This window comes from Bufo bufo, chromosome 10 (genome assembly GCF_905171765.1).
Source record: "Bufo bufo chromosome 10, aBufBuf1.1, whole genome shotgun sequence".
Lineage (NCBI taxonomy): Eukaryota > Metazoa > Chordata > Amphibia > Anura > Bufonidae > Bufo > Bufo bufo.
In genome coordinates, this window is record NC_053398.1 from 146,780,810 (window position 1) to 146,808,111 (window position 27,302).

At 45.8% G+C, this 27,302-nt stretch overlaps 1 protein-coding gene across 2 annotated transcripts in view; it reads right to left on the bottom strand.

The window, feature by feature from the left end:
* Positions 1-803: 803 nt before the first annotated feature.
* The window catches only part of ZDHHC7 (zinc finger DHHC-type palmitoyltransferase 7), a 35,713-nt gene continuing 9,214 nt past the window's right edge, over positions 804-27,302 (bottom strand). For both annotated transcript variants that reach the window (XM_040409340.1, XM_040409341.1), the window contains exons 3-8: positions 19,513-19,832; positions 15,575-15,699; positions 14,477-14,573; positions 14,137-14,218; positions 12,224-12,354; positions 804-2,613 (exon numbers count right to left, since the gene is read on the bottom strand). In XM_040409340.1, coding sequence (XP_040265274.1) covers positions 2,440-2,613; positions 12,224-12,354; positions 14,137-14,218; positions 14,477-14,573; positions 15,575-15,699; positions 19,513-19,818 — 915 coding nt within the window. In that variant the 5' untranslated portion in view covers positions 19,819-19,832 and the 3' untranslated portion in view covers positions 804-2,439. The remainder of the gene's footprint in view (positions 2,614-12,223; positions 12,355-14,136; positions 14,219-14,476; positions 14,574-15,574; positions 15,700-19,512; positions 19,833-27,302) is intronic.

Here is a 27,302-nt window from a genome sequence, read left to right on the forward strand (position 1 = left end):
TGTGCTGCCCGGGAATGTCAGTGGTGTGAGGAGGGGAGTGTAAGCTCTTGTGCTCCAGAGCTGTAATCCAAACTCACACCTGATCATCTCTGGATAATGACAAGTTCTGTAACTTTCTAACTGACCTTTTTTAGGATCTCTGCTTGCTGTCAGTGAATGGGACCCTCCCCGATCATATTTGAAGGCTGAAAGCCTGTCAGAAAAATGTATACCCCATTTACTGGAGAGGAGATAACTGCTAGATTAAGGGGGGGTCCCCACTGATCATCGTAATGGGGGGGGGGGGGGGGGGGTCACAGTGCTAGGAGCCTCCTGATAGTGAATGGAAAGGTGGCCGAGCCGGTAGCGTTCATGCTGGACCACTGCTAGTCATATGGAGGACACGGGACCCCCGCCAATCTAACAGTTGTCTCTAATCCAGCAGAATACCCCTTTAAACCTAGTACTTCTCACCGCTGAGGACTTGTTACATTTGTATCAAATCTAGATTCTAAATACAAAAGCAGAAACATCTCTTCTGTACAAGACTGATACATTGTAACAAACCCTAGGCTGGGGGAAGTATTAGGTCAGTTTTCAGTCTTTGCATGTAAATGAGAAGTTTTCCATTCACTGACAGTAAGCAGAGATCTACAATTAAATAGCAGGACACAACGTAGACCCTTTATGTACAGAACCTTGTCACCCTGTGTGTGGGGGTCAATAAGTGTGAGACCACAGCTATAACCCCCCCCCCCCCCCAAGTGGTCGTCACCCAGCTTTCCTAGAGGCGGAGAACGAGTGACTACAATCTACAGAGAGGAAACGAGTTCAATACTTTATTTCACAAATCAGTGCATAAGAAAACTCTCATCATCCGCAACGGCATGCCCCATACACGAGACAACGGCGCTCCCCGGACACAGGATGATTTACAATGAGGAGAGGTGAAGGAGCCGGCGCCCAGGTTCATGCTGGGACACGCAGGAGAAGCGGTGACTACTCTGCAGAAGCCGCTTGTCCTGAGCGGATCAGACAGCACAATCACGGCGGCCCCTGCACGTCACGGATTCGCAGCTCCACTGTGACACATCATGTCCCAGGTTATTGCTGCATGAGTACTGTACTCCAGTCACAGCCAGAGCTGCAGCCACAATTCGTTTAGCTCTCCGGCTGCAGGACTTAAAGGGGTTGCCCCCTGGCTATATGGGCACACCATAGGGAGGGTTCCCCCAAATGAGTGAGAATGGAAACGCTCTCTGGTCATTCAGCCAAATTACTGCCATGCAATACTTCACTTCCCCTGTAGTGGCCGCCACAGGGGGAACGCCCCGCTGACTACAGCTGGGGGTGCCAACCATCCACTGATCGCTGCAGCATCCATATTCTGACATTTTAGCTAGCTGAATTGTGATTACAGCTCTGCACATGACAAGGGGAAAGGAATGATTTAAAATCAACGTTGTAACAGAAGCTCTAGATGTGAACGGAGCATTAGACAGGATATAAAAAGAATTGTGAATGCAGCTCTAGATGTGACTGCAGCATAAGACATGATTTAACAGAATTGTGAATGCAGCTGTGGGTGTCATTGAGGTACAGGACATTAAGTAACAATCTGACGGCAGCTCTAGATGTGAGTGGAGTATAAGACATGATGTAACATCACAATGGTCACTGGAGCTCCGGATAAGATTGGAGAATAAAGCATGATATAACAGTTGTGAATTCAGCTCTGGATGTGACTGAAGACAAAATGTAACAAATGTGAATGTAGCTCTGGATGCAATTGGAGTTTAAGGTATGATGCAATATCAAAATGTTGACTGCAGCTCTGGATGTGACTGGAGCCTAAGACATGATATAAGAGAATAGTGGGTTCAGCTCGGGATGTGATTGAAGATATGGTGCAACAGAATTGTGAATTCAGCTCTGGGAGTGACTGGTGTACAGAATTGTGAACCAGTATAACCCGCAGCTTTAACCAGTAAATGATGTCACAGTGGAGCTGCGTGTTGCCTGAAGACACTAAACCTGGCGCCACAAACCTCCTACTGCCCGGCGCCAAGATGTTCTGCAGCATCTAGATCAAGATGGCAACTGCAATGAGAGCGCAGGAGGGGGGGGAGGGACGGAGGAGGAGATGAAGCGGAGAGCGGAGCGAGCCCAGAGCCTACAGCCGCCATGCACACGTGGAGCAGGACCTGCATGCTGACACCGCCCAACCGGATCAGGGCGGCTCTCGTCTCCCGCCATAAAATCTCATCCTGATAAAAAAAAATCTGTAGACATGAACTAAAAAAAACAATCCGGACCCTGTAGCAGAAGAGAAGACCCTCCAGACCCCACACTGTCCGCATCTCTGAAGTCTCTTCAATTAAAAACAAATCCGTAAATTTGATTGTAAGCTCCTTGTGTCTTTTGGTCGTCTGAATAACACGTCTTATTCCGGGGTAAATCTCAAACCGAGAACTCGGTGCCTCCTTTCCGCGCTCTCAGGAAACGTCTGATTTGGAGACCGGCAAAGGGGTTAATCCACAGGAAAGATGGCTGCCCCCCGAAGACGGACCTCATTCCCTCCCAGCGCAGTCGCCGCTCCCAGGTCGGCTTCTCGCTCTTTAGTCGCTCGATTTCCTGCAACAGAAAATGAAGAAACAGAAGGTTCAGTGTTGGGCGAGTACTAGCGGGCAGAGCAATTCCGGAGTCCGGGAAAGCCGAGCGCCACCCACTGCTGGGGGTTATAATAGTCTCTCTACTGGTCGTCATCCAGCTTTCCCAGGCTCCTGAAATAGAGAACTTCCCTAATTACGTACAGATACACGATGTTCCAGGAGGTGGACAGTAGTGTCCGAAACAAAAAACAGTAAAAACATCGGGAAACTGGTAAATCAGTGTTTTTGGGTAGAAGTGATATTTGTACAAAGCAAAAAGTGTCGTTGAGGAATAAACAGAGCCAACAATCAGGACGTGCATACTGCGCATTCTGCATAGAAGAAATACAGACCCAACAATCAGGACGTGCATACTGCGCATTCTGAATAGAAGAAATACAGAGCCAACAATCAGGACGTGCATACTGCGCATTCTGAATAGAAGAAATACAGACCCAACAATCGGGACGTGCATACTGCGCATTCTGCATAGAAGAAATACAGACCCAACAATCAGGACGTGCATACTGCGCATTCTGCATAGAAGAAATACAGAGCCAACAATCAGGACGTGCATACTGCGCATTCTGCATAGAAGAAATACAGAGCCAACAATCAGGACGTGCATACTGCGCATTCTGCATAGAAGAAATACAGACCCAACAATCAGGACGTGCATACTGCGCATTCTGAATAGAAGAAATACAGAGCCAACAATCAGGACGTGCATACTGCGCATTCTGAATAGAAGAAATACAGACCCAACAATCGGGACGTGCATACTGCGCATTCTGCATAGAAGAAATACAGACCCAACAATCAGGACGTGCATACTGCGCATTCTGCATAGAAGAAATACAGAGCCAACAATCAGGACGTGCATACTGCGCATTCTGCATAGAAGAAATACAGAGCCAACAATCAGGACGTGTATACTGCGCATTCTGCATAGAAGAAATACAGAGCCAACAATCAGGACGTGCATACTGCGCATTCTGAATAGGAAATACAGAGCCAACAATCAGGACGTGCATACTGCGCATTCTGAATAGAAGAAATACAGAGCCAACAATCAGGACGTGCATACTGCGCATTCTGAATAGAAAATACAGAGCCAACAATCAGGACGTGCATACTGCGCATTCTGAATAGGAAATACAGAGCCAACAATCAGGACGTGCACACTGCGCATTCTGAATAGAAGAAATACAGAGCCAACAATCAGGACGTGCATACTGTGCATTCTGAATAGAAGAAATACAGAGCCAACAATCAGGACGTGCACACTGCGCATTCTGAATAGAAGAAATACAGACCCAACAATCGGGACGTGCATACTGCGCATTCTGAATAGAAGAAATACAGAGCCAACAATCAGGACGTGCATACTGCGCATTCTGAATAGAAGAAATACAGAGCCAACAATCAGGACGTGCATACTGTGCATTCTGAATAGAAGAAATACAGAGCCAACAATCAGGACGTGCATACTGCGCATTCTGAATAGAAGAAATACAGACCCAACAATCGGGACGTGCATACTGCGCATTCTGAATAGAAGAAATACAGAGCCAACAATCGGGACGTGCATACTGCGCATTCTGAATAGAAGAAATACAGAGCCAACAATCAGGACGTGCATACTGTGCATTCTGAATAGGAAATACAGAGCCAACAATCAGGACGTGCATACTGCGCATTCTGAATAGAAGAAATACAGACCCAACAATCAGGACGTGCATACTGCGCATTCTGAATAGAAGAAATACAGAGCCAACAATCAGGACGTGCATACTGCGCATTCTGAATAGAAGAAATACAGAGCCAACAATCAGGACGTGCATACTGCATAGAAGAAATACAGAGCCAACAATCAGGACGTGCATACTGCGCATTCTGAATAGAAGAAATACAGAGCCAACAATCAGGACGTGCATACTGCGCATTCTGAATAGGAAATACAGAGCCAACAATCAGGACGTGCATACTGCGCATTCTGAATAGAAGAAATACAGAGCCAACAATCAAGACATGTATATTGCGCATTCTGAATAGGAAATACAGAGCCAACAATCAGGACGTGCATACTGCGCATTCTGAATAGGAAATACAGAGCCAACAATCAGGACGTGCATACTGCGCATTCTGAATAGAAGAAATACAGAGCCAACAATCAGGACATGTACACTGCGCATTCTGAATAGAAGAAATACAGAGCCAACAATCAGGACGTGCATACTGCGCATTCTGAAAAGAAAATACAGACCCAACAATCAGGACATGTACACTGCGCATTCTGAATAGAAGAAATACAGAGCCAACAATCAGGACGTGCATACTGCGCATTCTGAAAAGAAAATACAGACCCAACAATCAGGACGTGCATACTGCGCATTCTGAATAGGAAATACAGAGCCAACAATCAGGACGTGCATACTGTGCATTCTGAATAGAAGAAATACAGACCCAACAATCAGGACGTGCATACTGCGCATTCTGAATAGGAAATACAGAGCCAACAATCAGGACGTGCATACTGCGCATTCTGAATAGAAGAAATACAGAGCCAACAATCAGGACGTGCATACTGCGCATTCTGAATAGAAAATACAGAGCCAACAATCAGGACGTGCATACTGCGCATTCTGAATAGAAAATACAGACCCAACAATCAGGACGTGCATACTGCGCATTCTGAATAGAAGAAATACAGAGCCAACAATCAGGACATGTATACTGCGCATTCTGAAAAGAAAATACAGACCCAACAATCAGGACGTGCATACTGCGCATTCTGAATAGGAAATACAGAGCCAACAATCAGGACGTGCATACTGCGCATTCTGAATAGAAGAAATACAGAGCCAACAATCAGGACGTGCATACTGCGCATTCTGAATAGAAGAAATACAGAGCCAACAATCAGGACGTGCATACTGCGCATTCTGAATAGAAAATACAGAGCCAACAATCAGGACGTGCATACTGCGCATTCTGAATAGAAGAAATACAGAGCCAACAATCAGGACGTGCATACTGCGCATTCTGAATAGAAGAAATACAGAGCCAACAATCAGGACGTGCATACTGCGCATTCTGAATAGAAGAAATACAGAGCCAACAATCAGGACGTGCATACTGCATAGAAGAAATACAGAGCCAACAATCAGGACGTGCATACTGCATAGAAGAAATACAGAGCCAACAATCAGGACGTGCATACTGCGCATTCTGAATAGGAAATACAGAGCCAACAATCAGGACGTGCATACTGCGCATTCTGAATAGAAGAAATACAGAGCCAACAATCAGGACGTGCATACTGCGCATTCTGAATAGGAAATACAGAGCCAACAATCAGGACGTGCATACTGCGCATTCTGAATAGGAAATACAGAGCCAACAATCAGGACGTGCATACTGCGCATTCTGAATAGAAGAAATACAGAGCCAACAATCAGGACGTGCATACTGCGCATTCTGAATAGGAAATACAGAGCCAACAATCAGGACGTGCATACTGCGCATTCTGAATAGAAGAAATACAGAGCCAACAATCAGGACATGTATATTGCGCATTCTGAATAGGAAATACAGAGCCAACAATCAGGACGTGCATACTGCGCATTCTGAATAGGAAATACAGAGCCAACAATCAGGACGTGCATACTGCGCATTCTGAATAGAAGAAATACAGAGCCAACAATCAGGACATGTATACTGCGCATTCTGAATAGAAGAAATACAGAGCCAACAATCAGGACGTGCATACTGCGCATTCTGAATAGAAGAAATACAGAGCCAACAATCAGGACGTGCATACTGCGCATTCTGAATAGAAGAAATACAGAGCCAACAATCAGGACGTGCATACTGCGCATTCTGAAAAGAAAATACAGACCCAACAATCAGGACGTGCATACTGCGCATTCTGAATAGGAAATACAGAGCCAACAATCAGGACGTGCATACTGTGCATTCTGAATAGAAGAAATACAGAGCCAACAATCAGGACGTGCATACTGCGCATTCTGAATAGAAGAAATACAGAGCCAACAATCAGGACGTGCATACTGCATAGAAGAAATACAGAGCCAACAATCAGGACGTGCATACTGCGCATTCTGCATAGAAGAAATACAGACCCAACAATCAGGACGTGCATACTGCGCATTCTGAATAGAAGAAATACAGAGCCAACAATCAGGACATGCATACTGCGCATTCTGAATAGAAGAAATACAGAGCCAACAATCAGGACGTGCATACTGCGCATTCTGAATAGAAGAAATACAGAGCCAACAATCAGGACGTGCATACTGCGCATTCTGAATAGAAAATACAGAGCCAACAATCAGGACGTGCATACTGCGCATTCTGAATAGAAAATACAGACCCGACAATCAGGACATGTATACTGCGCATTCTGAATAGAAAATACAGACCCGACAATCAGGACATGTATACTGCGCATTCTGAATAGAAGAAATACAGACCCAACAATCAGGACGTGCATACTGCGCATTCTGAATAGAAGAAATACAGAGCCAACAATCAGGACGTGCATACTGCGCATTCTGAATAGAAAATACAGAGCCAACAATCAGGACGTGCATACTGCGCATTCTGAATAGAAGAAATACAGAGCCAACAATCAGGACGTGCATACTGCGCATTCTGAATAGAAGAAATACAGAGCCAACAATCAGGACGTGCATACTGCGCATTCTGAATAGAAGAAATACAGAGCCAACAATCAGGACGTGCATACTGCGCATTCTGAATAGAAGAAATACAGAGCCAACAATCAGGACATGCATACTGCGCATTCTGAATAGAAAATACAGACCCAACAATCAGGACGTGCATACTGCATAGAAGAAATACAGAGCCAACAATCAGGACGTGCATACTGCGCATTCTGAATAGAAGAAATACAGAGCCAACAATCAGGACGTGCATACTGCGCATTCTGAATAGAAAATACAGACCCAACAATCAGGACGTGCATACTGCATAGAAGAAATACAGAGCCAACAATCAGGACGTGCATACTGCATAGAAGAAATACAGAGCCAACAATCAGGATGTGCATACTGCATAGAAGAAATACAGAGCCAACAATCAGGACGTGCATACTGCGCATTCTGAATAGAAGAAATACAGAGCCAACAATCAGGACATGCATACTGCGCATTCTGAATAGAAAATACAGACCCAACAATCAGGACGTGCATACTGCATAGAAGAAATACAGAGCCAACAATCAGGACGTGCATACTGCGCATTCTGAATAGAAAATACAGAGCCAACAATCAGGACGTGCATACTGCGCATTCTGAATAGAAGAAATACAGAGCCAACAATCAGGACGTGCATACTGCGCATTCTGAATAGAAGAAATACAGACCCAACAATCAGGACGTGCATACTGCGCATTCTGAATAGAAGAAATACAGAGCCAACAATCAGGACGTGCATACTGCGCATTCTGAATAGAAGAAATACAGAGCCAACAATCAGGACGTGCATACTGCGCATTCTGAATAGAAGAAATACAGAGCCAACAATCAGGACGTGCATACTGCGCATTCTGAATAGAAGAAATACAGAGCCAACAATCAGGACATGTATACTGCGCATTCTAAATAGAAGAAATACAGAGCCAACAATCAGGACATGCATACTGCGCATTCTGAATAGAAAATACAGACCCAACAATCAGGACGTGCATACTGCATAGAAGAAATACAGAGCCAACAATCAGGACGTGCATACTGCGCATTCTGAATAGAAAATACAGAGCCAACAATCAGGACGTGCATACTGCGCATTCTGAATAGAAGAAATACAGAGCCAACAATCAGGACGTGCATACTGCGCATTCTGAATAGAAGAAATACAGACCCAACAATCAGGACGTGCATACTGCGCATTCTGAATAGAAGAAATACAGAGCCAACAATCAGGACGTGCATACTGCACATTCTGAATAGAAGAAATACAGAGCCAACAATCAGGACGTGCATACTGCGCATTCTGAATAGAAGAAATACAGAGCCAACAATCAGGACGTGCATACTGCGCATTCTGAATAGAAGAAATACAGAGCCAACAATCAGGACGTGCATACTGCATAGAAGAAATACAGAGCCAACAATCAGGACGTGCATACTGCGCATTCTGAATAGAAGAAATACAGACCCAACAATCAGGACGTGCATACTGCGCATTCTGAATAGAAGAAATACAGAGCCAACAATCAGGACGTGCATACTGCGCATTCTGAATAGAAGAAATACAGAGCCAACAATCAGGACGTGCATACTGCGCATTCTGAATAGAAGAAATACAGAGCCAACAATCAGGACGTGCATACTGTGCATTCTGAATAGAAGAAATACAGAGCCAACAATCAGGACGTGCATACTGCATAGAAGAAATACAGAGCCAACAATCAGGACGTGCATACTGCGCATTCTGAATAGAAGAAATACAGAGCCAACAATCAGGACCTGCATACTGCGCATTCTGAATAGAAGAAATACAGAGCCAACAATCAGGACGTGCATACTGCATAGAAGAAATACAGAGCCAACAATCAGGACGTGCATACTGCGCATTCTGCATAGAAGAAATACAGAGCCAACAATCAGGACGTGCATACTGTGCATTCTGAATAGAAGAAATACAGAGCCAGCAATCAGGACGTGCATCCCGCTCAATCATTAATGGAAAAAGGCTCAAAATAATAGCCGTGATGAGATAAATTGGTGAATTCATTCATTGTGTGGAATAACAGGTGTAAATTTTGGCAATTATTTAAGGAGGAAGGCACCAAATGCTGCACATGTTGGTTATACTGCATTTCCTTCTGAAATACTGGGGAAAGTGGCTTGGTCCAGATATTGTTCTGAAGAACGTACTTTGATCGGAGAGAGAAAACCATACAGAGAAGTGCAGCAAATGATCGGCGGCTCAGCTGAAATGATCATAAATTCCTTGAAGTTGCAACGAAAACATGAAAGCCGCGGAACAATGGATGGAAGAATAGCCAAAATGGCAAAGGCCCAGCCGATGATGAGCTCCAGAAAGATGAAAGAAGATCTGATGTCACCAGCGAGAAGATGATGAAGTGAAGACAGGTTACCAGCAAGAACTCCCCGAAAAGTCCCCCCAAAAAATATAAAGACATGTCCTGAAAAAGTAAGACATGGACTGGTCCAAAGAGAAAAGGTGGAACATTGTGTGGACTGATGAAAGCAGTGGCTGCAGACAGAAGACGTGAAGCACGGCGGGGCAGACATCCTATATGGGGATGGTCCTATTTATCACGGCTCAGTAGGAATATATCAGAATACTGGCGGAGATCATGCTGCCATATAGTGAAGCAGAAATGCTAGTATAAACATTGCTATATAAGGCTCCATTCACACGTCCGTGGAGTATTGCGGATCCACAATACACCCGGCCGGCACCCCCCATAGATCTGCTTATTCTGGTCCGGACAAGAATAGGAATGTTCTATTTTTTTGCAGAGCCGCGTCCTGGAAGTTCGGGGCCGCGCTCCGGAAATGCGGATAGCACATTGTGTGCTCTCCGCATCTCGTTCTGCCCCATTGAGAATGAATGGGTCCGCACCCGTTCCCGCTGCAGACCCATTCGCTCCTCTCACAGATGTACGATGCGCGGCGGCTGGGGGGCTCCAGGGGGCAAAATAACAGCTCCATTTTGTCAGCGGTATGAACTCCTATTTAAATGGCGAGGTCCTGGGCCGGCATGTGCTTGGCTCTCCATGTCCAGGGTCTCATGATCAGGTCCTACCACCATTATTGGGCGCCACTAAAATAGCCTCCCCACTTATCCCTACCAATAATCCACGGACGCGATGCGTCCCAGGTCTCGCCTCGCTCTGAACAGCCGAGGACGAAACCAATATGGTGGTGCGCTCCGGGTGACTGGGACCGGAACCTATAAATCCATTCCATTCTGGTCCCAGTCACCTTTTCTAGGGGAAGGTCTCATCAGTTCTAATGCCGAAAAAGACAGAGAGACCTAGGATCTCCATCATGACGTTCCCAAATGTGATTTCCCACGGGAGTATTGTTCTTTTCCATATCATCATTTACAAGCTCAAGAACGCGGCAACGAAATTCTCGGAATGTTTTCCCCACATAGGACAAGGGCAGCGACATAGGAACACTACTCCCTTGCTCCTACAGTTAATAAAATCCCTTACGGTGTAACTTCCGTTTGTGGCTGAACATACATTGACTTTCGATTTCTTAACAAGACGACAGGCCGAGCAGGTTCCACAGCGAAAAATACCCAATGGTTTCCTGTCCAACCATGTCCGTGCTGGAACAGGGCGCGAAACGTTCGGACGGGGTAACAAGACGTCAGCCACGTCCGGATCCATCCAGAGGATTGGCCAGTATTTATCAAGGATCTCCCTAAGGGCTCATTCAGACGGCCGTACGCTGTCCGCAAAAATGTGGATCCGTTTTTTTTTGCGGACAGTTTCATCATGTCCGCAAAAAAAACGGATTGCATTGAGTTTCTTTGTTGACCCATAGACTTCAATGGGGCCATGTCCTGATATTTACTGACAAGGACAGGACATGTTTCATTTGTTTTGCTGAGCCGTGCAATGGAAGAAAAGGGCCCATAGAAGTGAATGGGACAGCATCTAATCCGCAAAAAAACGGATCCGCATTTTTGCGGACAGCATACGGCCGTCTGAATGAGCCGCTAAATATTGGCTCAGTCATTCAAAGGAAATCTCCGGCATTTCTTCACTTTACATTAAACATTTGGGTCTTTACAGAAAATGCTGGAGCGGCTACTTTTATAAACGGCCGGATATTCCTCCTTCTTTACTGACTGTAAAGGGTTAACACAATCTGGAGAAACGCTGGTGGGATCAGGGGATGAACGTGTAGAATTTCCAGGGGATTTATGGAAAGAAGTTATTAGAAGGATTTTGCAATTTATTTGCTTTTTTAAATTCACTGCAATTTTTTTTGAACACTTCTTCTGTGCATGCGGAAGTCTGGGAAAGCTGGGTGACGGCACCACAAGGGGCCACAAGGGGCCACATTGGCCATTAGCAGCTGTCCGAGGTATAGAGCCGTGTCACTACTGGCTGCCACCCAGCTTTCCCAGGCTCCTGCAATGGAAAACTTCCCTAATTATCACAGACACATTCTCTTCCCCGAAGTAAATATGCAGACGACTGGGAAAGCTGGGTGACAGCCGAAGGGCCAGCCTCAATGGGGACACTACTGGCTGCCACCCAGCTTTGCCAGGCTCCTGCAGAAGAAAACATTACTTTCCATTCCCTTAGGTTTATATGCAGAAGTCTGGGAAAGCTGGGTGACAGCTGTAAGTGGAGGGCGATGCTGGCTCCTACCCAGCTTTCCCAGGCTCCAGAATGGAAAACCTGCCCAGTTATGTTGACGGAAAGTTTGTAACAATGGGATTGTCCGGAATGACAACGTTTATAGAAGGGAGCGTTCACAATCTAGGCAGGCGATCGTCTACACGCGGTGGGTGGTCCCTGCGCCCCCAACTTCCTGAGGCAGACAACGTACCGTCTCATCGTTACATATCGAGTGAATCTGGGTCCCGAACATGACGGCGGTGAAGGTGAGGAAGAGGAACCCCTCCAGGCAGAGGAAGATCATGAGGATGACCGTGACCGGGGGTGAGAACGAGCTGCAGCCTGCAAGACAAAGGGGCAGATCACCCAACGGCAGATACAAGGGGGAGGGGAACGCCCCCAATACACACCGCGGGATGGAGGGAGCGCCCCAATACACACCGCGGGATGCAGGGAGCGCCCCAATACACACCGCGGGACGCAGGGAGCGCCCCAATACACACTGCGGGATGGAGGGAGCGCCCCAATACAAACCGCGGGAGGCAGGGAGCGCCCCAATACACACCGCGGGACGCAGGGAGCGCCCCAATACACACCGCGGGACGCAGGGAGCGCCCCAATACAAACCGCGGGATGGAGGGAGCGCCCCAATACAAACCGCGGGAAGCAGGGAGCGCACCAATACACACCGCGGGACGCAGGGAGCGCCCCAATACACACCGCGGGACGCAGGGAGCGCCCCAATACACACCGCGGGACGCAGGGAGCGCCCCAATACACACCGCGGGACGCAGGGAGCGCCTCAATACACACCGCGGGATGCAGGGAGCGCCCCAATACAAACCGCGGGAAGCAGGGAGCGCCCCAATACACACCGCGGGATGCAGGGAGCGCCCCAATACACACCGCGGGATGCAGGGAGCGCACCAATACACACCGCGGGACGCAGGGAGCGCCCCAATACACACCGCGGGACGCAGGGAGCGCCCCAATACACACCGCGGGATGCAGGGAGCGCACCAATACACACCGCGGGACGCAAGGAGCGCCCCAATACACACCGCGGGATGGAGGGAGCGCACCAATTGACACCGCAGGATGGAGGGAGCGCCCCAATACACACCGCGGGATGGAGGGAGCGCCCCAATACACACCGCGGGATGGAGGGAGCGCCCCAATACACACCGCGGGATGGAGGGAGCGCCCCAATACACACCGCGGGATGGAGGGAGCGCCACAATACACACCGCAGGATGGAGGGAGCGCCCCAATACACACCGCAGGATGCAGGGAGCGCCCCAATACACACCGCGGGATGCAGGGAGCGCCCCAATACACACCGCGGGATGCAGGGAGCGCCCCAATACACACCGCGGGATGCAGGGAGCGCACCAATACACACCGCGGGATGCAGGGAGCGCCCCAATACACACTGCAGGATGGAGGGAGCGCCCCAATACACACCGCAGGATGGAGGGAGCGCCCCAATACACACCGCAGGATGGAGGGAGCGCCCCAATACACACCGCGGGATGCAGGGAGCGCACCAATACACACCGCGGGATGCAGGGAGCGCCCCAATACACACTGCAGGATGGAGGGAGCGCCCCAATACACACCGCGGGATGGAGGGAGCGCCCCAATACACACCGCAGGATGGAGGGAGCGCCCCAATACACACTACAGGAACTGGGGGGGGGAGTAACAAGTATCAAGGGACAGGAAGTGATTGTTACAATGTACATCTGACCATGAACACAATCGGCTTACAATGCAACTTTGTGACTCTTTTCAATAGGTCTGCTTGCTGTCAGCAACTGGAAACATTCTCATTCACATTCAAAGGCTAAAATCCCATCCTGGGCTGCCTCACAGACCTGAGGGTTTGTTACAATTGTATCCAATCAGCAGCACAAATACCTCCTGTCCTGTGTAAAGGATGTAAAATGCCCGGCTACAACTGAAACAAACCCTCAGCTGTGAGGTCAGGAGCTAAGACAAGCTATCAGCCAATCATTTACCAGACGGTTTAGGCCGTTAAACAGCAACAGGAAATGAGCAGAGCAGTGTTGAGGGGCAGAGGTGAACCCCAAAAATAGCAGCTGCAGGGGTTAATGTACTCACTTGTCCACTGCCCCTGGACGCAGGTGAAGAGCTGGAGGACGCACAGGACGAGCGCGTGGAGGGAGATGAGCGCGATGTACATCTGCGGGGAGAGACAGTCATCAGCGGTACGCCCCTGACAGCGCCCCTCCCCCCCCCTACTGCGTACACCCCGACCCCAAAAGGCATCACCCCCATCATCCCTGATCTCAGGAACCCACAATCTATTCTGTCTATGTAACAATCATCACTCCCATCATCCCTGATCCCAGAAGCTCACAATCTATTCTCCCATCAGACACAAAATAGATAAAAACACCCGGGACCCCCCAGAGACCCCAGAGGCTGATCTCGGACTCACTGTGAAGAGGACAAAGAATCGCTGGTTCTTCTCCCCGACGCAGTTATTGACCCAGGGGCAGTGGTGGTCCATCTTCCGGATACATCGCTTACAGATACTGACGGGACAGAGAAAGAAGAGGTGACAGCGGGGTCCGGCCAGCCCCCCCCCACATCAGCACTACTACCCCCATCATGTAGTCACCCCCCAGGATGATCACCGTAAATACTTCCCTCATCACAGCGAAGACTCCAGTCACATCTAGAGCTGCAATTACCATCCCACTGTCACGTCATGTCTTACACTAATCACATCCAGAGCTTCAGTCTTATTGGTAGATTTTTTGGGCACAGTTTTTATAAAAATATTTTTTTTTACGGCGTTCACCTGATGGGGTGGATTATACAATATGTTTATAGAACCAGTAGTTACAGATGCAGCAATAACTTATTTTTTTCTATTTTTTACAACTTTATATGTATTTATTATGGAAAAGGGCGTTTTTGTTTTTTGAATTGAAACTAATTTTTATTATAATAAAACACTTTCTTTTTTTTTACTTTTGGGGGTCTGATCCGCTCTGCAGTGCATTACAACACATCTGTATTGTAATGCATTGCCTGGCTGTTCCTTTCCTTATATTTCTGTCCACCTCAATGAGATGGTCGCACATGCTCAGTTTTATCCTTCAACTGCCACCTGTGATAGTGACAAGGAAAAGGACACGCCCTTGAATTACCAAACCTGAACATCACAACTGGAGCAATGAATGGGGAGATCTCCGGAGAGAAGCCACGTGAGGTGCTCGGCTGGTTCTAGCTTTGGTGGAGATAGTCATATAATGTATGATGTCTGATTAACCATGAGAATACCGCTTTAAGAAGATCGGGGCCCTGGGGTGTGGGGGCCCCGGGCAGATGAATCACGCCTTCCATATTTGAAATGCATCATAAGTAATAAGTCAAATTTCTAATCATCGTCACATGGTCCAGGGGGAAGTGTCTAATAAGATCCTGCATTATATTAGGTCCTGAACAAGTTGTGCCGGATTCTTTGGGGACAGCTTTGGCTGTGACTGGAGTATAAGCGGATGCGACGGCACTGCTGTGTGGGGGTTACCTGCAGTGGTGGGCGCGCTCTGGTTTGATGCTGCAGCACTTCGGACACTTGTAGATCACCTCGCCCGGCTTCAGCTGTAAACTCTCCATATATTCCTTGGTCGCATTTCCTTTGGGCACTGCCCCCTAATGCCGTGGAGAAGACAGAGGATGATGAGAGGGATGATGAGAGTGATAATGGCGTCCGAACACGCCGGATGCTCGTTACAGGAATCTACTAACTACAGGACGCAGGAATGAGGTCACCGCGCTACGACCTATCATTTTCACTGGGTGGGGGGGCCTCGTAAAGTTTTCACATGTCATCAAGTATCAGCACTGACACCCGCCCTGCGACCGCTCCTTCAACCCCGTAAGCTAATTATATACAAATAAGATGGCAGGGTCAGGTCATAAAACCGCCATCTATAATGGAACGTTTATAACGAGCACCGCCAATCACGTGACCAGATGAATCACCTTTAAAATCTCTGCAAAAAGTGATACCGCCTACAATTCTCACAGTAAACACCGCGGAGCACCCGACTAGTCACTGACAACACAGTCCAGGGAACACATCAGAAAATTAGCACAGCAATAAAAAAGTAATTACCACTAATAATCAGTCAAAATGTCACAACAACATGAAGTCAGACTGACACCCGGAGCCATCACATAATGTCAAAGTATATATAGCAGTTATATCCTTGTATATAGGAGCAGTATTATAGCAGTTATATCCTTGTATATAGGAGCAGTATTATAGTAGTTATATTCTTGTACATAGGAGGCAGTATTATAGTAGTTATATTCTTGTACATAGGAGGCAGTATTATAGTAGTTATACTCTTGTACATAGGAGCAGTATTATAGTAGTTATATTCTTGTACATAGGAGCAGTATTATAGTAGTTATATTCTTGTACATAGGAGCAGTATTATAGTAGTTATATTCCTGTACATAGGAGCAGTATTATAGTAGTTATATTCTTGTACATAGGAGGCAGTATTATAGTAGTTATATTCTTGTACATAGGAGGCAGTATTATAGTAGTTATATTCTTGTACATAGGAGCAGTATTATAGTAGGTATATTCTTGTACATAGGAGCAGTATTATAGTAGTTATACTCTTGTACATAGGAGGCAGTATTATAGTAGTTATACTCTTGTACATAGGAGCAGTATTATAGTAGTTATATTCTTGTACATAGGAGCAGTATTATAGTAGTTATATTCCTGTACATAGGAGCAGTATTATAGCAGTTATATCCTTGTATATAGGAGCAGTATTATAGCAGTTATATTCTTGTACATTGGAGCAGTATTATAGTAGTTATATTCTTGTACATAGGAGCAGTATTATAGTAGTTATATTCTTGTATATAGGAGCAGTATTATAGTAGTAATATTCTTGTACATAGGAGCAGTATTATAGTAGTTATATTCTTGTACATAGGAGCAGTATTATAGTAGTTATATTCTTGTACATAGGAGCAGTATTATAGTAGTTATATTCTTGTACATAGGAGCAGTATTATAGTAGTAATATTCTTGTATATAGGAGCAGTATTATAGTAGTAATATTCTTGTATATAGGAGCAGTATTATAGTAGTTATATTCTTGTACATAGGAGCAGTATTATAGTAGTTATATTCTTGTACATAGGAGCAGTATTATAGTAGTTATATTCTTGTACATAGGAGGCAGTATTATAGTAGTTATATCCTTGTACATAGGAGCAGTATTATAGTAGTTATATTCTTGTACATAGGAGCAGTATTATAGTAGTTATATTCCTGTACATAGGAGGCAGTATTATGGTAGTTATATTCTTGTACATAGGAGCAGTATTATAGTAGCTATATTCTTGTACATAGGAGCAGTATTATAGTAGTTATATCCTTGTACATAGGAGCAGTATTATAGTAGTTATATTCTTGTACATAGGAGCAGTATTATAGTAGTTATATTCTTGTACATAGGAGCAGTATTATAGTAGTTATATTCTTGTACATAGGAGGCAGTATTATAGCAGTTATATTCTTGTACATAGGAGCAGTATTATAGTAGTTATATTCTTGTACATAGGAGGCAGTATTATAGCAGTTATATTCTTGTACATAGGAGGCAGTATTATAGCAGTTATATTCTTGTACATAGGAGGCAGTATTATAGCAGTTATATTCTTGTACATAGGAGGCAGTACTATAGTAGTTATATTCTTGTACATAGGAGCAGTATTATAGTAGTTATATTCTTGTACATAGGAGGCAGTATTATAGTAGTTATATTCTTGTACATAGGAGGCAGTATTATAGCAGTTATATTCTTGTACATAGGAGCAGTATTATAGCAGTTATATTCTTGTACATAGGAGGCAGTATTATAGTAGTTATATTCTTGAACATAGGAGCAGTATTATAGTAGTTATATTCCTGTACATAGGAGGCAGTATTATAGTAGTTATATTCCTGTACATAGGAGCAGTATTATAGTAGTTATATTCCTGTACATAGGAGCAGTATTATAGTAGTTATATTCTGGTACATAGGAGCAGTATTATAGTAGTTATATTCTTGTATATAGGAGCAGTATTATAGTAGTTATATTCTTGTACATAGGAGCAGTATTATAGTAGTTATATTGTTTTACATAGGAGGCAGTATTATAGTAGTTATATTCTTGTATATAGGAGCAGTATTATAGTAGTTATATTCCTGTACATAGGAGCAGTATTATAGTAGTTATATTCTGGTACATAGGAGCAGTATTATAGTAGTTATATTCTTGTATATAGGAGCAGTATTATAGTAGTTATATTCTTGTACATAGGAGCAGTATTATAGTAGTTATATTGTTTTACATAGGAGGCAGTATTATAGTAGTTATATTCTTGTACATAGCAGCAGTATTATAGTAGTTATATTCCTGTACATAGGAGCAGTATTATAGTAGTTATATTCTTGTACATAGGAGCAGTATTATAGTAGTTATATTCTTGTACATAGAAGTAGTATTATAGTAGTTATATTCTTGTACATAGGAGCAGTATTATAGTAGTTATATTCTTGTACATAGGAGGCAGTATTATAGTAGTTATATTCTTATACATAGGGGCAGTATTATAGTAGTTATATTCTTGTATATAGGAGCAGTATTATAGTAGTTATATTCTTGTACATAGGAGCAGTATTATAGTAGTTATATTCTTGTACATAGGAAGCAGTATTATAGTAGTTATAATCTTGTACATAGGAGGCAGTATTATAGTAGTTATATTCTTGTACATAGGAGCAGTATTATAGTAGTTATATTCTTGTACATGGGAGCAGTATTATAGTAGTTATATTCTTGTACATGGGAGCAGTATTATAGCAGTTATATTCTTGTACATAGGAGCAGTATTATAGTAGTAATATTCTTGTACATAGGAGCAGTATTATAGTAGTTATATTACTGTACATAGGAGGCAGTATTATAGTAGTTATATTACTGTACATAGGAGGCAGTATTATAGTAGTTATAATCTTGTACATAGGAGCGGTATTACAGTAGTTATATTACTGTACATAGGAGGCAGTATTATAGTAGTTATATTCTTGTACATAGGAGCAGTATTATAGTAGTTATATTCCTGTACATAGGAGGCAGTATTATAGTAGTTATATTCTTGTACATAGGAGCAGTATTATAGTAGTTATATTCTTGTACATAGGAGACAGTATTATAGTAGTTATATTCTTGTACATAGGAGGCAGTATTATAGTAGTTATATTCCTGTACATAGGAGGCAGTATTATAGTAGTTATATTCTTGCACATAGGAGGCAGTATTATAGTAGTTATATTCTTGTACATAGGAGCAGTATTATAGTAGTTATATTCTTGTACATAGGAGCAGTATTATAGTAGTTATATTCTTGATCAGAGGCTCCACACGTGGCGTCGGTGGCACTTACCGGATCAGTCAGCATTGTCCTCAGGTGGGAGGTCAGCGCCAGCACTGCCAAGCAGTTGAACATGGTCCCATTAATAACTGAATACCAAAAGTCTCTGGAGGGGAGCAGCATTACAAAAGTCACCACAAAGTCTGCATAGAAGACCAGCATCCATGTTATCACAGCGCAGACCATGCCGCAGCCATCGCGGATGAACCACAGCCTGTCCGCCAGCTCCGCCTCTGAGGGGGAGGAGTTGAAGCCATCGCTCTCATTAAGCAGAGGATGGTGCTCCACATCACGGAAGCGATGTGCTGACGCCTGCATGTCTGAAATGTGACCTGCGAAAGAAGAGACAAAGAGGTGACAGAATGTCCAGCGAGGCCACCAGAGGGCGCTGTGGAAAGGGGTGCAGAAGTGTGGAGCGATATCAGAAGTCACCACTGGTAAAGCTCTGCCTGTTGGTGCACTGATATATCCCTAGCACTGTACTTAAAGAGGCATGACACTCAGGAGTCTGGGAAAGCTGGGTGACAACTGTATGAGTTCTAATGGTTGCCGTAATGGTTCTCAAGAATCTTATCCGAAATTTTTTTTATACAGGCAGAAGATGACCGGAGGTGGATTCCGATTATTTCAGGGAATCTAAGATGTTGCGATTCTGGTAGTGTTGTTCCGGTTATCTATAGCGGTAATGTGGGGCGGCCACTGCACTGGCTCCAAGGGTCGTATGAGGCTCAGAAGAATTTAAAAGGGCCAATGACCTGTAGACAGACAGCAACTGAGATAAAAGCAGAGATAACGAGGGCAGAGAATTCCTGCTCTGACAACCATCCTAGTGGAGTACATTACAACAGGGGGCAATAGACTGTATTCTCCTGTCCTACAGTCATCCTCTCCCCTGAAATGTCTGATAACAGGGGGCAATAGACTGTATTCTCCTGTCCTACAGTCATCCTCTCCCCTGAAATGGCTGATAACAGGGGGCAATAGACTGTATTCTCCTGTCCTACAGTCATCCTCTCCCCTGAAATGGCTGATAACAGGGAGCAATAGACTGTATTCTCCTGTCCTACAGTCATCCTCTCCCCTGAAATGGCTGATAACAGGAGGCAATAGACTGTATTCTCCTGTCCTACAGTCATCCTCTCCCCTGAAATGGCTGATAACAGGGAGCAATAGACTGTATTCTCCTGTCCTACAGTCATCCTCTCCCCTGAAATGGCTGATAACAGGGGGCAATAGACTGTATTCTCCTGTCCTACAGTCATCCTCTCCCCTGAAATGGCTGATAACAGGGTGCAATAGACTGTATTCTCCTGTCCTACAGTCATCCTCTCCCCTGAAATGGCTGATAACAGGGGGCAATAGATTGTATTCTCCTGTCCTACAGTCATCCTCTTCCTGAAATGGCTGATAACAGGGAGCAATAGACTGTATTCTCCTGTCCTACAGTCATCCTCTCCCCTGAAATGGCTGATAACAGGGAGCAATAGACTGTATTCTCCTGTCCTACAGTCATCCTCTCCCCTGAAATGGCTGATAACAGGGGGCAATAGACTGTATTCTCCTGTCCTACAGTCATCCTCTCCCCTGAAATGGCTGATAACAGGGGGCAATAGACTGTATTCTCCTGTCCTACAGTCATCCTCTCCCCTGAAATGGCTGATAACAGGGAGCAATAGACTGTATTCTCCTGTCCTACAGTCATCCTCCCCCCTGAAATGGCTGATAACAGGGGGCAATAGTCTGTATTCTCCTGTCCTACAGTCATCCTCTCCCCTGAAATGGCTGATAACAGGGGGCAATAGACTGTATTCTCCTGTCCTACAGTCATCCTCTCCCCTGAAATGGCCGATAACAGGGGGCAATAGACTGTATTCTCCTGTCCTACAGTCATCATCTCCCCTGAAATGGCTGATAACAGGGAGCAATAGACTGTATTCTCCTGTCCTACAGTCATCCTCTCCTCTGAAATGGCTGATAACAGGGGGCAATAGACTGTATTCTCCTGTCCTACAGTCATCCTCTCCCCTGAAATGGCTGATAACAGGGGGCAATAGATTGTATTCTCCTGTCCTACAGTCATCCTCTCCCCTGAAATGGCTGATAACAGGGGGCAATAGACTGTATTCTCCTGTCCTACAGTCATCCTCTCCTCTGAAATGGCTGATAACAGGGGGCAATAGACTGTATTCTCCTGTCCTACAGTCATCCTCTCCCCTGAAATGTCTGATAACAGGGGGCAATAGACTGTATTCTCCTGTCCTACAGTCATCCTCTCCCCTGAAATGGCTGATAACAGGGGGCAATAGACTGTATTCTCCTGTCCTACAGTCATCCTCTCCCCTGAAATGGCTGATAACAGGGAGCAATAGACTGTATTCTCCTGTCCTACAGTCATCCTCTCCCCTGAAATGGCTGATAACAGGAGGCAATAGACTGTATTCTCCTGTCCTACAGTCATCCTCTCCCCTGAAATGGCTGATAACAGGGAGCAATAGACTGTATTCTCCTGTCCTACAGTCATCCTCTCCCCTGAAATGGCTGATAACAGGGGGCAATAGACTGTATTCTCCTGTCCTACAGTCATCCTCTCCCCTGAAATGGCTGATAACAGGGTGCAATAGACTGTATTCTCCTGTCCTACAGTCATCCTCTCCCCTGAAATGGCTGATAACAGGGGGCAATAGATTGTATTCTCCTGTCCTACAGTCATCCTCTTCCTGAAATGGCTGATAACAGGGAGCAATAGACTGTATTCTCCTGTCCTACAGTCATCCTCTCCCCTGAAATGGCTGATAACAGGGAGCAATAGACTGTATTCTCCTGTCCTACAGTCATCCTCTCCCCTGAAATGGCTGATAACAGGGGGCAATAGACTGTATTCTCCTGTCCTACAGTCATCCTCTCCCCTGAAATGGCTGATAACAGGGGGCAATAGACTGTATTCTCCTGTCCTACAGTCATCCTCTCCCCTGAAATGGCTGATAACAGGGAGCAATAGACTGTATTCTCCTGTCCTACAGTCATCCTCCCCCCTGAAATGGCTGATAACAGGGGGCAATAGTCTGTATTCTCCTGTCCTACAGTCATCCTCTCCCCTGAAATGGCTGATAACAGGGGGCAATAGACTGTATTCTCCTGTCCTACAGTCATCCTCTCCCCTGAAATGGCTGATAACAGGGGCAATAGTCTGTATTCTCCTGTCCTACAGTCATCCTCTCCCCTGAAATGGCCGATAACAGGGGGCAATAGACTGTATTCTCCTGTCCTACAGTCATCATCTCCCCTGAAATGGCTGATAACAGGGAGCAATAGACTGTATTCTCCTGTCCTACAGTCATCCTCTCCTCTGAAATGGCTGATAACAGGGGGCAATAGACTGTATTCTCCTGTCCTACAGTCATCCTCTCCCCTGAAATGGCTGATAACAGGGGGCAATAGATTGTATTCTCCTGTCCTACAGTCATCCTCTCCCCTGAAATGGCTGATAACAGGGGGCAATAGACTGTATTCTCCTGTCCTACAGTCATCCTCTCCTCTGAAATGGCTGATAACAGGGGGCAATAGACTGTATTCTCCTGTCCTACAGTCATCCTCTCCCCTGAAATGGCTGATAACAGGGAGCAATAGACTGTATTCTCCTGTCCTACAGTCATCCTCTCCCCTGAAATGGCTGATAACAGGGAGCAATAGACTGTATTCTCCTGTCCTACAGTCATCCTCTCCCCTGAAATGGCTGATAACAGGGAGCAATAGACTGTATTCTCCTGTCCTACAGTCATCCTCTCCCCTGAAATGGCTGATAACAGGGAGCAATAGACTGTATTCTCCTGTCCTACAGTCATCCTCTCCCCTGAAATGGCTGATAACAGGGGGCAATTGACTGTATTCTCCTGTCCTACAGTCATCCTCTCCCCTGAAATGGCTGATAACAGGGAGCAATAGACTGTATTCTCCTGTCCTACAGTCATCCTCTCCCCTGAAATGGCTGATAACAGGGAGCAATAGATTGTATTCTCATGTCCTACAGTCATCCTCTCTCCTGAAATGGCTGATAACAGGGGGCAATAGATTGTATTCTCCTGTCCTACAGTCATCCTCTCCTCTGAAATGGCTGATAACAGGGGGCAATAGACTGTATTCTCCTGTCCTACAGTCATCCTCTCCTCTGAAATGGCTGATAACCGGGGGCAATAGACTGTATTCTCCTGTCCTACAGTCATCCTCTCCTCTGAAATGGCTGATAACAGGGGGCAATAGACTGTATTCTCCTGTCCTACAGTCATCCTCTCCTCTGAAATGGCTGATAACAGGGGGCAATAGACTGTATTCTCCTGTCCTACAGTCATCCTCTCCCCTGAAATGTCTGATAACAGGGGGCAATAGACTGTATTCTCCTGTCCTACAGTCATCCTCTCCTCTGAAATGGCTGATAACAGGGAGCAATTGATTGTATTCTCCTGTCCTACAGTCATCCTCTCCCCTGAAATGGCTGATAACAGGAGGCAATAGACTGTATTCTCCTGTCCTACAGTCATCCTCTCCCCTGAAATGTCTGATAACAGGGGGCAATAGACTGTATTCTCCTGTCCTACAGTCATCCTCCCCCCTGTAATGGCTGATAACAGGGAGCAATAGACTGTATTCTCCTGTCCTACAGTCATCCTCCCCTCTAAAATGGCTGATAACAGAGGCAATAGACTGTATTCTCCTGTCCTACAGTCATCCTCTCCTCTGAAATGGCTGATAACAGGGGGCAATAGACTGTATTCTCCTGTCCTACAGTCATCCTCTCTCCTGAAATGGCTGATAACAGGGGGCAATAGACTGTATTCTCCTGTCCTACAGTCATCCTCTCCCCTGAAATGGCTGATAACAGGGAGCAATAGATTGTATTCTCCTGTCCTACAGTCATCCTCTCCCCTGAAATGGCTGATAACAGGGGGCAATAGACTGTATTCTCCTGTCCTACAGTCATCCTCTCCTCTGAAATGGCTGATAACAGGGGGCAATATACTGTATTCTCCTGTCCTACAGTCATCCTCTCCCCTGAAATGGCTGATAACAGGGGCAATAGATTGTATTCTCCTGTCCTACAGTCATCCTCTCCTCTGAAATGGCTGATAACAGGGGGCAATAGACTGTATTCTCCTGTCCTACAGTCATCCTCTCCTCTGAAATGGCTGATAACAGGGAGCAATTGATTGTATTCTCCTGTCCTACAGTCATCCTCTCCCCTGAAATGTCTGATAACAGGGGGCAATAGACTGTATTCTCCTGTCCTACAGTCATCCTCTCCCCTGAAATGGCTGATAACAGGGAGCAATAGACTGTATTCTCCTGTCCTACAGTCATCCTCCCCCCTGTAATGGCTGATAACAGGGAGCAATAGACTGTATTCTCCTGTCCTACAGTCATCCTCCCCTCTAAAATGGCTGATAACAGAGGCAATAGACTGTATTCTCCTGTCCTACAGTCATCCTCTCCCCTGAAATGGCTGATAACAGGGGGCAGTAGATTGTATTCTCCTGTCCTACAGTCATCCTCTCCCCTGAAATGGCTGATAACAGGGGGCAATAGACTGTATTCTCCTGTCCTACAGTCATCCTCTCCCCTGAAATGGCTGATAACAGGGGCAATAGACTGTATTCTCCTGTCCTACAGTCATCCTCTCCTCTGAAATGGCTGATAACAGGGGGCAATAGACTGTATTCTCCTGTCCTACAGTCATCCTCTCCCCTGAAATGGCTGATAACAGGGGGCAGTAGATTGTATTCTCCTGTCCTACAGTCATCCTCTCCCCTGAAATGGCTGATAACAGGGGGCAATAGACTGTATTCTCCTGTCCTACAGTCATCCTCTCCCCTGAAATGGCTGATAACAGGGGCAATAGACTGTATTCTCCTGTCCTACAGTCATCCTCTCCCCTGAAATGGCTGATAACAGGGGGCAATAGACTGTATTCTCCTGTCCTACAGTCATCCTCTCCCCTGAAATGGCTGATAACAGGGGCAATAGACTGTATTCTCCTGTCCTACAGTCATCCTCTCCCCTGAAATGGCTGATAACAGGGGGCAGTAGATTGTATTCTCCTGTCCTACAGTCATCCTCTCCCCTGAAATGGCTGATAACAGGGGGCAATAGACTGTATTCTCCTGTCCTACAGTCATCCTCTCCCCTGAAATGGCTGATAACAGGGGCAATAGACTGTATTCTCCTGTCCTACAGTCATCCTCTCCCCTGAAATGGCTGATAACAGGGGGCAATAGACTGTATTCTCCTGTCCTACAGTCATCCTCTCCCCTGAAATGGCTGATAACAGGGGCAATAGACTGTATTCTCCTGTCCTACAGTCATCCTCTCCCCTGAAATGGCTGATAACAGTGGGCAATAGACTGTATTCTCCTGTCCTACAGTCATCCTCTCCCCTGAAATGGCTGATAACAGGGGGCAATAGATTGTATTCTCCTGTCCTACAGTCATCCTCTCCCCTGAAATGGCTGATAACAGGGGGCAATAGACTGTATTCTCCTGTCCTACAGTCATCCTCTCCCCTGAAATGGCTGATAACAGGGGGCAATAGACTGTATTCTCCTGTCCTACAGTCATCCTCTCCCCTGAAATGGCTGATAACAGGGAGCAATAGACTGTATTCTCCTGTCCTACAGTCATCCTCTCCCCTGAAATGGCTGATAACAGGGGGCAATAGACTGTATTCTCCTGTCCTACAGTCATCCTCTCCCCTGAAATGGCTGATAACAGGGGGCAATAGACTGTATTCTCCTGTCCTACAGTCATCCTCTCCCCTGAAATGGCTGATAACAGGGAGCAATAGACTGTATTCTCCTGTCCTACAGTCATCCTCTCCCCTGAAATGGCTGATAACAGGGGGCAATAGACTGTATTCTCCTGTCCTACAGTCATCCTCTCCTCTGAAATGGCTGATAACAGGGGCAATAGACTGTATTCTCCTGTCCTACAGCATTGCTCTCTTATCAGCCACTTTCGGTGGGACGAGGGCTCTGGCACAGCAAACCTGGTGAAGAGAGATGTACCCAAACCAACCAGGGAGATGGGCACCGGGGCTTCCTCCACAGAAGTGCACGCTGTATTAGAGTCTGAGAATGGAATTGTTAAGTAAGCGACTGTCATCCTGGCTCCTCCGGGCCCCTGTCACACCCGTTGCTCCTCAATCTCCATCTCCCGTCTCTCCCTTAGAGATTTTGTCCGCCATAATAACTGAGCTGCCGGCCACACAGAGAGGTGGCAGCAGATGTCCGGGGCTCTGGAGACCTCGCACCTCACCAAAAATCTGTAACAGTTTAATTTACTCATTTTCAATACCTCTGTTTGCAGTTAGTGAATGGGGCCACTGTTTACATCTAGAGGATAAAAATCTGTACAGACGAAGACCAGCTCACACGGCTGAGGGTTTGTTACATTTGTATCCAGTCTGGACAATCCTCTGTGAGGTGAGTAGCCTGTACTCCAGACTGATACACTGTAACAAACAAGAGAGGAGGGAGAGACTAGAGCGGATACACTGTAACAAAGAAGAGGGGGGGGGAGACTAGAGCAGATACACTGTAACAAACAAGAGGGGGGAGACTAGAGCAGATACACTGTAACAAACAAGAGGGGGGAAGACTAGAGCAGATACACTGTAACAAACAAGAGGGGGGAGACTAGAGCGGATAGACTGTAACAAACAAGAGGGGGGGAGACTAGAGCGAATAGACTGTAACAAACAAGAGGGGGGAGACTAGAGCGGATACACTGTAACAAACAAGAGGGGGGGAGACTAG